Consider the following 12,824-nt stretch of genomic DNA (forward strand, 5'->3'; position numbering starts at 1 on the left):
AAAAGTTAAGCTTATCATTATTAGCTAAAATCCCAAGAATGATTCTCTAAGGATTTTCTAAGGATTGGGCAAGATTTAACAGAGATTATTTGCTAATCACCCCCTAAAAACCCAGATATAAATGGAATTCTCCATTAATACTTCACCAACACACCAAGATACACTAAGACATACACCAGGAAAGACTTTTTCTTAACCTCTCTGTTTAAGCCTCCTCTAAGCTCTGAAAAAGTGGCTGAGTTCTTAGTTTTAAAGCTTAGAAACTAAGTCCCCAACTCCTAGCTCAAAAACACTTCTCATAGCTCTACTCATAAACACTTATCTACCCCTAACAAAAAGCTCCAGCAGCCTTACTTTACTCTCTCACTCATTACTCATACTACTCACAAATGACTCTCTCTACTCATTACTCACTATATATTCACGAGTATGTCTTGGCACCATAATGATCTTGCTGCGCTAACTAGGATCTCTCTCTCTCCCTTCATCTCACACTAAGTTTTCCTAATTATTTGTCATAATGAGACCCATGATATTTACTTATTCATTTACTATTAATGGTTATGATGTAACTGTTACTATAGAATTTTTCCCTCATATTGTTGTATTAGAAGACTCCTCTCCAGAGCTAACGGATGATGAGTCTGAAAGTGTAGATATTCTCCTTAATCTGTGAAGTAGCTAACAGCTGGAGGTTTATCCTATTTTATCTTACTTTACTACTGGGCTATTTTCTGCAAAAACACCTTATCGCTGGGTCATTTTCTGTAGAAACACTTTAGTGCTAGGTTATTTCTTACAGTATGCTTTTTAACTGTGCTGACCTGTCCACTGTAGGGATTGTTTATGGGCTACTCTTGTAAGTTCTAATCTAAACCCAAGGCATAAATTATAGTGAATTTCTTAGATCTTCACCAATAGCCTTTGGGCCGTGCATCAAGCCCATTGTCGAGCTTCAGTTTAGACCTCCCAACCCAACATAAATCTTATTTGTCGGAAAGGAAACTTTTTCGCCCCCGACAACCATTATTTTAGATAATAATAAAACAAGTTTATTACATAGAATATAATGTCATATATGGCATACAATAGGATTTTAGGACACTAATCCTAACAAATAATGGGAGAGGGGGAGTTGAGATTTGAACCACAAATATGAAGCACCATTGTGATATCACTTAACTCCATGTCTTGGAATGACTTTTCTAACCTCCATTAATCCTTACCCTTCACAAGCACTTCGAAATGCATTATTATATATATATGATAAAAATTGTATAGTAAAAAGGGAAATGAACTAATAACTTATTTAATTGTGAAATGGTTTGTACAATTATTCTAGAAAGATAAAAATAGTAGGAAATATCATTACAATTTTCTCCACAGTCCCTATCTATATACACCATAAGTAAGGTTGTGCAAAAAATATGCTTGACCCGCTAACCCACCCAACCTGCGCAGGTTAGTGGAAGGTAGAGTTAAATTTTTAAAACCCGTCAAGCTTAACATGCATGAAAAATATTTTACCATATTAAAAAGCTTAAGGTGTCAATTTTTTTTTGTGGGTATTTGTTTTTTTCTTATGTTTTTATTTGATAGAAAACAAAGAACTATTTGAAAGAATACCGATTAAAAAGATCCACTAAAAATTTCTATTTCATTACCTAATTAAAGAAGTTCCAATGTAAGCAAGCATATCTTATTAACTCTCACAACTCCACCCAACCTATTGAGCATAAACCACTCATATTTTCTACTAACACATATATTGTAGAGATTGATCAATTAGTGATGGTTTAGAATTTTTTCAACTTGTCAAAGTGGATTTGGTTAAAAATTTAAATCTCAACCCATCTCCAACCTGACCCATACACAACTCCACCCAACCCATTGAGCAAAAACCACTTATATTTTCAACTAACCCGGTGATTGTAAAGGTTGGTCAATTGGTGATGGCTTAGAATTTTTTCAACTTGTCAAAGGAGATTTGGTTAAAAATTTAAACCTCAATATTCCTCCAACCCGACCCATTCACAAACCCATCCGTATAACTTTAGATCTAATTTTTTAGTTTTATTTTAAATACGGATCTATAAAATAGTCTCTCAATACTTTTGTGACATAGACATGGGTTAGAAACTAAGAATAGTTAACCATAGTTAGTACACTATAGTGAAGATCTTCACTCACGCACCTCATCCCAGTCATTCATCACACCCGGCTCGCAAGAAAGAACTAATAAAATAAATAAATAAAATGAATTTGTTAGTATTTGTTAATACATGAGAACCAGACGGCGTTAAAAGGTTCCGTTAATTCAAATAACGCCGTAACGGGATTCAAACGAGAGACGGACGGAGTTGACGGATTATATGAGAGAAGCAACGAGGGCCCTGTGATTGTTGATGGACGGTCAGGATTGGACATTTGAAACGTGACGGAGAGTGAGAGAAACGGGTATAAAAACTGAGTTTTGAAAGAGAGAGAGAGAGAGCCTTTCGTTTTTATCAGAACAACAACAAGAAGAAGAACAACAACAAGCTCTGTCTGTGTAGCTTTGTTTCGTTCTCTCTCTGTGATTTTCTCTCTCTTTTTTCTTTCAATTACTTTCTTAGAAACCAAACACGAAAATTTACGACAGCTACACTATAAAAGCTGAGGATCTGGATTCTGAACCTCGTGAAGAGTGAGAGAGAGGGAAAGAGAGAGAGAGGTTTGTAATTGAGCACAGAGTTCGATTTTAGAACTTTTGCTTTCTAAATAATCTTCGTAATAATAACTCATTTTTGGTGTAAATTTGTGTTTCACAGAGTTCAGAACGTGGTTTCCTTAGCTGATTTCGAACAAGATTGTGTTAATTTTCATTGAAAACAAGAATTTTAGAGTTAAAGAGGTTTCTAATTCGAAACAGAGCTTGATTTCTTTTTTGCTTTTGTCCGATTTTCTCATCCGAGATAATAACAACATTTGTTTGTGTTCGATTTGTGTTTCACAGGTTACATTTCGGAGAGATTTGAGCTGTTTTTTAAGGAATCTGAAACTTTTGTTTTGTCATATGAAAAAAAAAATCAAGAGCGGTTATCGGTTGGAGAGATTAGATTCTTACATGGAAGTCGAAGATTTACGCCCTGAAATGTCAACATTTTGTTGAAATCTGAGTAATACAGGTGAGAGAAATTAGTATCTAAATTCGAAGATCAAGAAAAATTTCAAGTATTGGTTTTTGAATTGAGCTTAGGAATTGAATTCCTTAGCGGCTTTCACTGGCAAATCGGATTTGAAAATTGAACCTCTGTAACCAAACACTAATTTTTTCAGCTGGTTCTTTGTTTTGTGCAGGGTATCGGAAACTATTGGGTTTCTCAGATAGTGATTCGGTGAGATTTTCAGGTAATGCGTTCAATTCCATGACTTTCTCCGATGAAAATTCCAAATTTTTGTTGTTGTTGTTGATTTTGGTCTGTCTTCCCTTCAATTTTCTTCAAAGAAAATGAAAAAGCACTCCGTTTGAAATTTCACTTCACGGCCTTTTGAATTGTGAAATGCAAATTCTGAGTTCTGACCCAACGACCCTCTGTTTGGTTTCCGAGAAATCTGAGCAAAAGAAAACGAAAATTTTTTTTCTGAAAAAAATTTCATATATTTGAGATCCTCGCAATCTTCAAATGATGTTCCATCATACTCAAAACGCAAAATCTCCACCATGATTTTTGTTTCGTAAATCTGGACCGTCCGACGATCCACAATCTCTCTCTCTCCTTTTTTTTCCATTTTTTTGTGGGTAGCCTCAATAGCCATATATCCAAAATCCAAACTTTGCTTTGTTGTGCTATGCCTTTTTGGTGCTTCTTATTAATCTTTGCACTTTTAATTTACTACTAAACTAGTACAAGTTAACCTTTGGGTTATATAGAAAGTTAACCTTAGTTACTAATTTAACTATGGATGGGACAGCTGTGTATAAAAATGGATAAAGACTCTGTGATGAGGAACAACCACACCAACAACAGCAACATTAGAGGAGGAGGTGAAGCGACGTCGTCGTTTTTGAGACCAAGTATTGATAGCAGTAGACAACAGGCAACGACGTCGTCTGATTTCGGGTTCCAGTGGGGGAATCGCAAGCGGCTTAGGTGTATGAAAATCCAGGTCAAGGACAAGGACCACGACTCGACTGGACCGGTTCACAGGACCACGGTTCGCGTGGACCGCCGGGTCGTCCGAGCCGATAAAGACTCGTCGAATAGTCACCCCAGTAATAATGGGTATTTGAATCTGCGTCACCGACCCTCTTCTTCTCCTCCACCGCCACCTCAGCGAATTCTCAGGTACACGCACTTCGATTTAAAATCTCTCTCTCTCTCTCTCTCTCTCTCTCTTATTTTTATGTTATGGTAGCGGCGCGTGTGGGACACGCTACGCTGAGTCGTGGAAATTTGGTTGTGTGGTTGGGTTTTTGTGTGGGTTGGGGTGGATGGTGAGGTGGTTGATTGGGCTGTCTCTGACTTCTAGATAAGTGGCGCGTGGGCCAGCTTCGCGCTTTTTATAGTCGTGGATTGCTAGATCATACGATTGCTTTTTTAATGATAGTAAATAGTATGCCACGAGTTTTTAACTATTTTTATTTTACCCTGTGTTTTTAAATGTTTTTTCTAAACCTTTTTTTGGTTAGTCCGTGATTTTCACTTTTAATTTGCATGTTATAATTAAATCTTTCTAATATATACCGTTGTTGTTTATTCTAAATTTGTGTCTGTTTTTTGTTTTTGTTGTTGTCTTTTTGTCTAAAAACACTGTTTTCATCATTAGAAAGCTCTTGAACGGAAAATTTAAGGTATAGGTCCTTTTTTAGGTATTATATTTGAGATTTTTTCTAAGTAAATTTAACGATGTAGTTTTGGAAGCTATACATAAGGAACTACATTAGTCAATAAGTGGATAAAGTTTTACTGCATTAGCAAATAAGTCCCTTGAATTTAAAGGTACAAAGGTAAAGGCCGTACGGTACTCAATTCTTATCAACTCATAATGCGTCTTTTTTTAGAAAACTTTATTGTATTGTGCATTTATGTTTGAGAAAAAAAAAACCTACGAAAAGATTTAAGATCTGATAGCACGTGACACTCATACCATTAGGTCACGTGATATTACTATGAAATGAAAGTCATGTTATCTGACCAGTGCTCTGTGACTATGCTGCAATTTCTGAAAATTCATATAGAAAGATATTTTTTTTCACCCTTCGATGGGCCTGTTTTGGATTGGCAAAAATGGGCGGATATGAAATAAGTGGAATGGTGGGCTCCCACTATTCCTCTATTTGGGACATTGTAAAATGCACATTTTAAAGGAAATGAGTGGTTGGATGTGGACCCGTAGATATGCGGTGCATAAAGCCACAAAGTAGATTCCTCTCATTAAAGATGTTTAAAATTTTCTTTTTGGCCCTCATATCCTCAAAGGGCAGTAAACAATAGAAAAGAGATATTATTGTCAAATACTTTTTTTTCTTTTCTTTTTTTGAGAATCTTATTGTCAAATACTTAACCATCAAATAAATGACCATCAAATAAATGAAAGGAAAAGGATTCAATACTTACTTTTATCTTCCATTCTTTTCCTAATTCCATTAATTTGTTTTATAACTTTTCGTACACATTGTAAGTTGGGTTAAATTGCTAATGTTTGTTTGTCGCTAGTTTTTTGGTTTTGTGGGTTTCAGATCGTTCCAACGGATAAAGTTTAAATAGTCAAATAAGAGATCTAGAGTACAATCTTCACTAATACTAAAAATTGATTAATGTTATGTCTAATGATAAAGAACTATCATAAAGAACGGACATCATATGTTGAATTTTTTTTTTTAAAAAAAATTGTTTAACTTTTACTTTATTTTGTTCATCTACAACTTTTTTTTAAAGCTTTATTTTTAATTTTTTTCAAGTAGAAATATACTTTTGTCTTTAGCTCATTTGTGGGACTCACACATGGACCTAATAATTTCTTGCGTCTAATTGGTTTGTGGTGAGTGACCTTATACAGATTTTATATGTGAAATATCAGCTTCAAATGTGTCAGTGTAGTCAAAATAATGAGTTAGATGGACTTAAATGTTACATTGAAATTTCACCTTCAATGTTACATTTGGGCTGAATAACCGTACTGCTTATTTTGTCCACTTGGATGGTCAGGAGGGTGAAGATGTATCGTTCAAAAGACTTGCTCATTGTAAGTGCATGAGGGGGCCTCTTCCTTTAGGAATTGGATATGTTTAACAGTTTAAGGTAGGTTTTTCATGTGTGGTAAATTTTGCTTGAGGTCTAGATAAACTGAAAAAAGTGACAATCTGATGCATGAAGAACTTGGAAGAAAAGTTAAGTTGTACTGTTGTATGTTTTTGCTGAAAAACTAGAGATACTTTTATTATTGGAGTATGATATTTTTTTGAGAAGATTGTTGCTGACCTGAAATGGCAGTATGTGCTATAGAAGAAATAGTAATACCGTATATGGTCATGATTTGAATGGTCCAAAATTAAACAAAGATTTATTAATTTATCTTTCCTTGAGCTTCTATCAGCCCCAGCTTTTTAAATGTGGATAAGGTTGAGCTTTTATTGTCACCCGACAATTTCACCTATATTTGTTTTCTTTTTTCTTTTCTCTTTTGGGTATTGATGAAAACTTCGTTCAGATGTCCTAGTCATTGTTAGTCTCTTAATCCTTCACAAAATTGATTTTTTTTTTTTCATGCGTTCAACTGGTTTTGCTTGAGCTTATGATGATTTGAGGTGTCTATCATTTTCTTTCTTGTTTTTAAATGAAAATTGAGCTTGTATTATTTGTTGTTTTTTCTTATTATATACACTCAAAGGCTGATGATGAGTGTAAGGGTCTTGTGCTTGGCTGTTTTTATGAGCAATAGTTTGGTGTTTGTTTTTATATAATGATTATTTTAACTTCATTTTAGCATTATTGATACTAGTATGTTGCCTCACAATCTGTCATCATTATTAGCATATTTGTTCTGTTTTATATGTTGGATATTTATATATATAAATTACTTACCAAACAATAATGTATTATTTTATGTAACGGTTGATACAACATCTATCATATATCATATATATTCCTATGATTGGATTGTGGGTTACACCTAATGGTAGAGGAATGTTGTATATGTTTAACTATAACACAAAATACCACCTCCTTCCTAACCCAATATGCATATGACTTGGATCCTCAACCAGATATTATCTACACGGAAAGAATATATAATTCTCATTCATACGTTCCATTAATGATTCTCGTCCCAACTTGTAAGGATCAACTAGTCAACACAGAATGGGGGAGGTACAAGGAGTAAAGTAATGTTCAACTTGCAAAAACATTATTTATGAATATGTCAAAGAGAAAGGCCATCGAAATTTCCACCTAGCCCGTGACATGTGTAACAACTCTATGTCTTCTTCACCACACCTGATCATTTCCCCCACTGCATCTGATCCATAATATACCTTCCTGCCCAAACACTCCAATAATAATGCCTCCTCAAAAAAAAATATAAAAAACCCATTCTCTTTTTACTGATCAAAATTTTTACTGATTTTTATCTATATATGATAACAGTTTTCAAGTTCAGAAATTTTTACTAATTCTTATTTAGATCTATTTATAACAATCTATCACATTAAATGTCATGTTAACCTAATTTTTTCTTTTACTAATAATCTGTCGCATCAACGTGGACCGAATTACACTTTTCTACCAGGCATACCCCAATTCATAGCCGTCCGATGACATGTCGGATTAGGAATCTGGTCCACCCCACCCCCACATGCCACTCCAATTTTCAACACGTAGCTATTTTATTATTAGTTACTAACACATACCCAAAAGCCATTCTCTTAATCCAACGCCTCTAAACCTTCCCATCAAACCAGCTGTTCAAATCTCACACGCACACACTCCCCTCTCAAATATCTTAACTTTTCATTAAAGAAAACGAAATTAACATCTCTCTCTCTCTCTCTCTCTCTTTCATTGTTAAAAGCAAAAACGCAACAAAAAAAACCCACCCCATTTTGTACGCAAAACACGACGAGATTCTAGCCCTCCCTTCCTTTCTACTCACACACCCACCCACCGATCTAGATCACCCACAAAGGTTAATTTCGTAATTGCCCTATAACAACACCAAATTTTTTATTTTTTAATTTTTTTAACAAAAAAATAATTTATTTTTTTTTTTGTAAATTTATTGTATGATATATTTCTACCATATGGTATTCATATATTTTTATTATTTTTGGGTTGTATTAGGAACTCTGCTGAGATTACTTCAAGTGCTATGAGGGGAGGCCAAAGCAACGGAGGAGTTGTGAGGGGAATTGTTGCCTCACCGGACAGAGGGGGTGCGCACGATAAGAAAGTGACACACACCAATCACAATAGCCAACACCACCCCCATCACCATCACCAGAATGAGAATAATATCAATAATCATAATAAGTCAGCGGCTGCTTCGTCCGAGACAGCGCACGATAGCAAGAAAGGTGGTGGTGGCTGTGGTGGCTCGTCGTCTGGGGGCAGCGGTGACGCTGGTGTAGCAGGTGCAGGAAGTGTTGTGTGGCCTCCAAAGTTCGTCATTGCTTTGACCAACAAAGAGAAAGAAGAGGATTTCATGGCTATTAAAGGCTCTAAGCTCCCCCAGAGACCCAAAAAGCGTGCCAAGTTCATCCAGCGCACCCTCAATGTAAGCCCTTTTTCTTTTTCTCTTCTAAAATTTTATTTATTTATTTTTTTTCAAAAAAAAATATTGAAAGTTCAATTTGTCAGGGGTAGTAGTTTTTTGAAACAGTCCAATTAGCCACTTATGAAAAAATAAAATTAAGCTGAGAAAAATTGTTTAACAAATAATTTGATTATTGTAAACTTAAAATATAAGGGGTTTTTTTTAATAAAAATTATGCTTTGACTAGCTTAAAAAATAAGGTGATAGATAGGAAGTAAAAAAACTCTACCAAACATGAGGCTGCAAATTGCAAGCCACCTTATTTATTATGTTGGTTTTGGGAATAGGACACGGTTTCTGAGGAGTTAGTTTTGATGTTTTATTCATCAAGGATAGACCTATTTTACCGAGTTTAATAATATTTTTTAGCTCATCTGGCATTTTCCATGTCCTGGTATTTTCAATTTAGAAAAACAGTAAAACAAATTTTTTTTGGTAAAAAATATTAGAAAACGAAACGGTCCAAGTCTACGCAAGTTAAGTAATGGTGGAGTAAAAATAGGATATCCGTGACAGTTTTAGTTTCCATGGGTAGAACTATTTAGGCATGTTTGGTACATATATTTAAACATATATTTTTAGTTTTTAAATAATATTATATATATTTTTATATATTTTTTTATTACATATATTTTTAAAAAAATGAAAATTTTTGTTTAAATACATGTGTCAAACGAACTCTTAATTTTTATTTTTATTTTTGAGAAGTATTACTTTTGCTACAAATTTGAACAATTTCACCACAAATTATAGATAGTAAGTGATTTCACAACAAATCTAAATTATTATTGGTTACGTTTTTACTCACTAATAATTACTAATAATAACCTATTATTTAACAACTACTATTTAAGATATGTGGATAGTTGGAAATCTGGCGAATATCACTTTTTTTTTTTTCTTTTTTTTTTGTGAATAGAGTATTTGTAATTTTAAATCCGTGTCCGTGAAAATTTCTAGGGGTAGCTGGACCGTACAGATAGAATTGTTTTATTTGTTAGTACTAAACTACTAGTATTGTAGGTTTTTTTTTTTAATTTTTTTTTTCTTTTTTAAAGTTTGGATCTGCTTCGCTTTTGTTGTTTCTTTGATGGGAAAGCTGGGGGAAAAGGTGAACACGTGTCAGTCAAAGCGTGGATGTGTACCTAACAGTGACCTAATGTTTGTTACCGCTTTGAGTGAATGAGTAGGACCGAACCGGGTGCTTCGGAATCATGCTAATTTGAGCTTTATTATATGAGGAATATTTTAATAGTATTCACATCTACTCTTTTTTTTTTTTTTTTTTTGAGAATCAATTTAAGAAAGATAAGAATTGATAAAGATATGTTTCAGCACACACGTGAGATTAAACGGATAATTTAATTGGGATGATTAATTTCACGAGAAAATAAATTGTTTTATACTATATTTACTAATTTAAAGTTGTTTGTCACATGGCATTACTTGTATTTTTGAATAAGAAAAATAATTCTTTAATCTTTACCATGAAAAGAAACTTTTTTTTTTTTTTTGGGTGATAGGATGATATGAATCTTATTAAAAGAAATGGTAAAAATATTAATTCCTCGTCAGGAAATGGATGGGTTAAAAACAGGTTTTAAAACACGGGTTAAGTTCTTTAAAAAAAAAAAAAAAAAAAAAAAAAAAAAAAAACACATGGGTTAAACTATTTTATAGTGCTACTTATTGGCACTCTTGTCTTGTCATGGACATTTTGGTTCATTCCACTTCAATCTATGGGCCCATCGGAGTAAACATAGCCGTTTGATCTGAGTAAAGATGTGTTATTTTGTGTGTAAAAGCAAATCATGGATTCTGAATGAATTGTGATTGCTTGAGACGAACGGCTATTGCTATGCCTTGTCGGATCTAACATGAGGCTTAGTGGGGCCCATTGCCAAAATTCCCCACTAGGGCCACCACAAAGTTTAGTTTAGACTAGGCCAACTAAACTCCAAATATGTTACTATTTTGGAGCGATGTCATAGCGTGAAATAGTCAATAATATCATTTTCCTAGACATAAATGGTTGTGAAATATGTAATGGATGTTGTCTAAAATTATAAATCTTGTAACGATAATGGTGTTTATTAGGAATACAAAAGGCACCCTATAATTGGGAGAGGCACCTACACGTGTCAGTTATTGTAATAATTTAATAACCGGCTTGAAATCCGGATAGGAGAAGATGGTGGAGCCTACTGAAATTGACGGTTCATGCCATACCAGATGTACGGCTCAGCACTATTCAGTGGGGGTAGAAACTATGGTTATTGGGTCAAGGACTGGCCCACCTGTGGCCCAAAATAAAATGACTGTCGACATAAAGGTCATTGAGTGAACAGTTATTTGAGCCCCTTTTTACAGTAAAATACTAAAATCTCCTTTTGTTAAGGGTATTTTCGGCATTCTAACAGCCTTTTGATTATTGTGGAAGTTGCACATTGTTTTCCAGCTTTGGACCATACTGGCCAGTGGACAAAGCGCAAAAGGCATATGATGGCATTGGCCACTATGTACATGCACTTAAGCGTGGCAAGGAGGTAGGGTGAGATTGGATCATGTGATTTGTTTCCGTCCCGTCCTCTTTTCGGGGTGGGTCGAGTTAGGATGGGGTGGAGGTATTTTGTCATCCAACATGAGATGGTTCCAATACTAATAAGATAGAGTTGTGAGAAAAGAGGATGAGTTGCATTAAGAGTGTTGAGATAGAGAGAAAAATGTTTTGGGATGGTAATAGAATATATATTAAAAATTAAATTATAAACAGGATGTGTATAAAAATGATTAAATTGTGTATATATATATACACACACACTCAGGGTGAGGTGAGGCAGGCACAACATCTCCGAGAGGATGTGTGTTATTTTTCCCATTCCCAACTCTTAGTTCAATTTAGTTTTTACCTTTTAGGAAGAATTTTACTTTGCCAGCCAAATTTTATATAAAAGCAATATACAGGGTGAATAGAGAAATTATATTCAAGCAATTATATTTAGGATGTTTCTTAGAATGCTATTAATACAATTTCTGATTAAAAATGAAGAAATAATTACAAAAAGAAACTATTAATTTAATTATGAGGGTGCCTTGTGTAAAAAATTTCCATTCAAACTGGTAGTCCAAAGTGTGGGGAAGAAGTCATTTACCTCCTTTGATTTTTTAACAATTGTGTATAAGAAATTGATCTGCTTCTGACTTTGTTTTCTTTGCTGTAATTTATTCCACAGCTGGTGAGCCCAGGAGCATGGTTGTGCGATCTGACCCTGGAACGATACGAGGTCAGGGAGAAGAAGATATCCAAGAAGGTACACTTTGCTCTTTCTAACTTAAAATTTTTTTTTCTTCCCTTTGTCTTTATAGTGCGGACTGCCTGCCTTATGCAGCCAAAATTAATATATACTTCTAGTGGTAGAGTATATTTCTTATCTTTATTGCAACAAATATAAGCGTTTGAAGCAAAAACCACAAATGTGGGCTGGGGTAACTCTGTTAAATGTATCGTGGTCTATATCTCTGGTCTCTATACAGGTTTATTAAGTGAAAATGTTGAATCTAGTGCACGAAGTTCCCTTTTCTTTTTCCTTTTTTTTGAGAAGCGAGTGCTTAAGTTATTTGTATCTATTGCAGAGACCAAGAGGGTTAAAGGCGATGGGCAACATGGAATCTGACTCTGAGTAGAAGACAACCCTTTGGAAAGTGAAAATTTTAGGATTGCAAGAAAATATAGTGCTCAATGATGATGAGGAAGATGTGAGAAATGTTAGAACTGTGTTGATCATCATCACATTTCACTTATTGAAAGAATGAAAAGATAAATTTTCAGTTATTTGTTTCTTTTGTCTGTAGCCTTTTAGTGTTTTTTATTTTTTATTTTTTATAAATCTATTTCTTAATTTGTTGAGTCGCTCCAAGATAAAGGTGGAACACTGCTCAGCTTAGGCTTATATGCCCAGATCTTGAAGGCTACATTTCATCATTCAAAAAAACCAAGCCCGGTTAGTAAGTTTAGTGTCTGAATGTAAAAA

At 34.3% G+C, this 12,824-nt stretch overlaps 1 protein-coding gene across 2 annotated transcripts; it reads left to right on the plus strand.

Annotated features, from left to right (window-relative positions):
• The first annotated feature begins 2,475 nt into the window (after positions 1 to 2,475).
• Positions 2,476 to 12,644, plus strand: LOC115972269 (protein bunched, class 2/F/G isoform-like). 2 transcript variants are annotated; one of them, XM_031092486.1, is made up of 8 exons: positions 2,476 to 2,713; positions 2,811 to 2,893; positions 2,996 to 3,167; positions 3,340 to 3,390; positions 3,955 to 4,328; positions 8,322 to 8,754; positions 12,027 to 12,104; positions 12,427 to 12,644. In XM_031092486.1, the coding sequence occupies exons 5-8, from the start codon at positions 3,967 to 3,969 to the stop codon at positions 12,475 to 12,477; spliced, it is 924 nt and encodes a 307-aa protein (XP_030948346.1). In that variant the 5' UTR covers positions 2,476 to 2,713; positions 2,811 to 2,893; positions 2,996 to 3,167; positions 3,340 to 3,390; positions 3,955 to 3,966; the 3' UTR covers positions 12,478 to 12,644. The 2 variants fall into 2 exon arrangements, with proteins under 2 accessions (XP_030948346.1, XP_030948352.1); XM_031092492.1 differs by lacking the exons at positions 12,027 to 12,104; positions 12,427 to 12,644 and adding an exon at positions 11,234 to 11,537.
• The last annotated feature ends 180 nt before the right edge of the window (positions 12,645 to 12,824 follow it).

Source organism: Quercus lobata, chromosome 2, assembly GCF_001633185.2.
Source record: "Quercus lobata isolate SW786 chromosome 2, ValleyOak3.0 Primary Assembly, whole genome shotgun sequence".
NCBI classification, from domain to species: Eukaryota; Viridiplantae; Streptophyta; class Magnoliopsida; order Fagales; family Fagaceae; genus Quercus; species Quercus lobata.